Raw genomic sequence first — 4,007 nt, forward strand, 5'->3', positions numbered from 1 at the left:
CGGGGCTCAGCCGTGCCCCTCCCCCCCCCCAGCTGTTCCAGGAGCTTTGGGTGGAAAACGAGCGGATTCGGGAGCAGCTGCAGGAGGCGGAGCTGGCGCTGACCCAGAGCCGGCTGGAGCTGGAGAGGCTCACCCAGGTCAGGGGGCACCCGGGGGTCAGAAACCCCCCAAAAAACGGGGGAAATCTAGGAGAAAATTGGGGAAAAAATGGGAGAAAAATTGAATAAAATGGGGAAAAAATGGGGAAATTTGGGGAAAAAAAGGGGGAAATTTAGGGGGCTGAGGTCAGGGGTCACTCAGGGTCACCCGGGGTCAGAAAATCCCCCAAAACTGGGGGAAATTGGGAGAAAATGGGGGAAAAATGTTTGAGGGGAAAATGGGGAAATTTGGGGGGCTGAGGTCAGAGGTCACTCAGGGTCACTCAGAGGTCACTCAGAGGTCAGGGGTCACTCAGGGTCACTCCGTCCCTCCCCCCAGCGCCAGGAGCGCAGCGCGGAGCGGCCGGCGCGGCTCGAGCTGGAGAGATTCGTGAGTGACCCCAAAAACACCCAAAATCCGCCCAAAACCAGCCCTAAACCACCCAAAATCCACCATAAACCACCCAAAATTCAGCCAAAACCCGCCCAAAACCACCCAAAAACATCCAGAAACCACACAAAAACAGCCCAAAACCAGCCGCACCCAGACCCCTCACATTCCCCCCACTCTTACCTCACATTTCTGATGCTTTTTCCTCACATTTTCTCCTTTTTCCCCTCACGTTTCCCGCCATTTTCTCCCCTCACATTTCCCCAATTCCCTCTTCACGTTTCCCTCCATTTCCCCTCACATTTCTCACCCTTTTCCCCTCACGTTTCCTGTTCTTTTCTCCCCTCACATTTCCCCTTTTTCCCCTGACATTTCTCACCATTTTTTCCCTCATGTTTTTCCCCCATTTTCCCCTCACATTTCCCCTAATTATCCTCACGTTTCCCTCCATTTTCCCCTCACGTTTTCCCGCCCTTTTATCCCCTCACGTTCGCCGCCATTTTCCCCTCACATTTCCCTCCATTTTCCCCTCACATTTTCCCCATTTTTCCCCCCACATTTCCCTCCATTTTCCCCTCACATTTCCCCTCACATTTCCCTCCATTTTTCCCCTCATGTTTTCCTGCCCTTTTCCCCTCACATTTCCCCCATTTCCCCCTCACACTTTACCCCCTTTACCCCTCATGTTTTTGCCATTTTTCCCCTCACAATTCCCTCCATTTCCCCTCACATTTCCCCTCAAGTTTTTCCTCCTTTTTCCCCTCACATTTCCCGCTCTTTTCTCCCTTCGCATTTCCCCATTTTCCCCTCAAATTTCCCCATTTCCCCCTCACGTTTTTCTCCATTTTCCCCTCACATTTTCCCCTCACATTCTTGCCATTTTTTCTCCTCACATTTCCCTCCGTTTTCCCCTCACGTTTCCCCTCACATTTTCCCCTCACATTTCCCCCATTTTCCCCTCATGTTTTTCCTCCTTTTTCCCCTCACATTTTCCCCTCACATTCTTGCCATTTTTTCTCCTCACATTTCCCTCCGTTTTCCCCTCACGTTTCCCCTCACATTTTCCCCTCACATTTCCCCCATTTTCCCCTCATGTTTTTCCTCCTTTTTCCCCTCACATTTTCCCCTCACATTCTTGCCATTTTTTCTCCTCACATTTCCCTCCGTTTTCCCCTCACGTTTCCCCTCACATTTTCCCCTCACATTTCCCCCATTTTCCCCTCATGTTTTTCCTCCTTTTTCCCCTCACATTTTCCCCTCACATTCTTGCCATTTTTTCTCCTCACATTTCCCTCCGTTTTCCCCTCACGTTTTCCCGCTCTTTTCTCCCCTCACTTTCCCCCATTTTCCCCTCACATTTTCCCCTCATGTTTTCCCCCATTTTCCCCTCACATTTTCCCCTCACATTTCCCCATTTTCCCCTCACGTTTTTCCCCCATTTTCCACTCACATTTTCCCATTTTCCCCTCACGTTTCCCCCAAACCTTCCCGTTAAATTCTCCGTTCCCCAGGAGCGCCGGGCGCTGGAGCTGAAGGCGGCTGAGCTGGAGGAGGAGCTGAAGGTGAGGGGGGGACCCCAAATTCCGCCCCCTCCCCAAATTCCGGGGGGATTTGTGGGTTCTGGGGGGATTTGGGGGATTTTGGGGTGGTTTTGGGGTGATTTTTGGGGTAGTTTTAGGGTGATTTCAGGGTGATTTTTGGGGTAGTTTTGGGGTGAACAGAGGCTGCGGGGGTGGCTGTGGGTCAGATGTGGGGCAGCCCCGCTGTGGCTCAGGGCTGCTGTGGGGCAGATCAGATACGAGGCAGCCCCACGGTGAGGCAGATGTGGGGCAGCCCTGCTGTGGGGCAGCCATGGGGCAGCCGTGGCTCAGATGTGGGGCATCCATAGCTCAAATACAGCTCGGATATGGGGCAGGGCTGCTGTGGGGCAGGGCGGCCATGGGGCAGCTCCGATGTGGGGCAGGGTTGCTGTGGGTCAGCCCTGCCATGGGGCAGCCCTGCCATGGGGCAGTCATGGGTCAGCTGTGGGGCAGCCCCATTGTGGGTCAGATGTGGGGCAGGGCAGCTGCGGGCCAGCCCCACTGTGCGGCAGCCGTGGGTCGGATCAGATGTGGGGCAGGGCTGCTCTAGGTCAGCCCCACTGTGGGGCAGCTGTGGGTCAGCTGTGGGGCAGCCCTGCCATGGGGCAGCCATAGCTCAGCTGTAGGGCCACCCTGCCGTGGGTCAGCTCAGATGTGGGGCAGGGCTGCTCTGGGTCAGCCCCACTGTGGGTCAGCCCTGCCCTGCCATGGGGCAGCCGTGGGTCAGATGTGGGTCAGATGTGGGTCAGATGTGGGGCAGGGCGGCCATGGGTCAGCTCAGATGTGGGGCAGGGCAGCCATGGGGCGGCTCAGCTATGGGTCAGCTGTGGGGCAGGGCGGCCATGGGGTGGCTCAGCTGTGGGGCAGCCCTGCCATGGGGCAGCCGTGGGTCAGATGTGGGGCAGGGCGGCCATGGGTCAGCTCAGATGTGGGGCAGGGCGGCTCAGCCGTGGGTCAGATGTGGGGCAGGGCGGCCAGGCTCTGCCGGCAGTCGATGGCGCCGCGGTCGGGCCCGGTGAAGGTGAGGGGCAGCCCCCCCAGGAAGCGGCGGCGCTCGGGGGGCTCCAGCCCCATAAGTGGCCCCAGCTGGGCCGTCGGCAGCGCCGGGCGGTAGCTGGGGAGAGAAGGAGGTCAGGGGGGGCCGGGGGCGCCGGGGGGCACCCGCGGCCCCCGACCGGGGGGGCCCAGCCCCAGAGCAGGGGTGGGACCCCATAGCAGGGGTGGGGCCCCCATCCCGGGGGTCCCGGTGCCCCCTCCCCACGCCCCCAGCCCCACGTACGCCTTGATGCAGGCGCGCAGGGCGCGGCGCCGCTCGCGCTCGGCGAAGAGGTCGATGAGGCGCGGGGCCATGGCCGGGGCCGAGCCGTGCAGGCGGAAGAAGCGGCTGAAGAGCCCCAGGGCCCAGGCGGCGCGCAGAGCGAGCGCGTGGGACACCGAGGGGTCTGAGCGCAGGGCCGGGGGCAGCAGCGCCAGCTCCGTGGTCAGCTCTGGACAGACAGACAGACAGGTCAGTGGGACAGACAGACAGGAGTCAGTGTGGTCAGCAGGGCCAGGGCGTGGGACACAGCGGGGTCAGAACGCAGGGCCCGGGGGCAGCAGCGCCAGCTCCGTGGTCAGCTCTGGACAGACAGACAGACACAGGGTCAGTGGGACAGACAGACACAGACAGGGTCAGCTCTGGGATGGACAGACAGACACAGACAGCGTCAGTGGGGTCAGCAGGGCCAGCTCCGTGGTCAGCTCTGGGCACAGGGACAGACACACGGACACAGGGTCAGTGGGACAGACAGACAGACGGACACAGGGTCAGTGGGACAGACACACACAGGGTCAGCTCTGGGACAGACAGACGGACAGGGGTCACAGGGGTCACGGGGGGGGGGGGCCCAGGCCCGCTCA

At 59.9% G+C, this 4,007-nt stretch overlaps 1 protein-coding gene across 1 annotated transcript; it reads right to left on the reverse strand.

The window, feature by feature from the left end:
* Positions 1-2,251: 2,251 nt before the first annotated feature.
* Positions 2,252-3,672, reverse strand: LENG8 (leukocyte receptor cluster member 8). The gene is made up of 2 exons (XM_039704357.1): positions 3,388-3,672; positions 2,252-3,222 (listed from the first exon to the last, which is right to left on the reverse strand). Exons 1-2 carry the CDS (start codon positions 3,456-3,458, stop codon positions 3,063-3,065), a joined length of 231 nt encoding a protein of 76 aa, XP_039560291.1. The 5' UTR covers positions 3,459-3,672; the 3' UTR covers positions 2,252-3,062.
* Between the last annotated feature and the right edge of the window lie 335 nt (positions 3,673-4,007).

The sequence above is a fragment of the Passer montanus genome, unplaced genomic scaffold (assembly GCF_014805655.1).
Source record: "Passer montanus isolate IOZ18808 unplaced genomic scaffold, ASM1480565v1 scaffold1729, whole genome shotgun sequence".
NCBI lineage: Eukaryota > Metazoa > Chordata > Aves > Passeriformes > Passeridae > Passer > Passer montanus.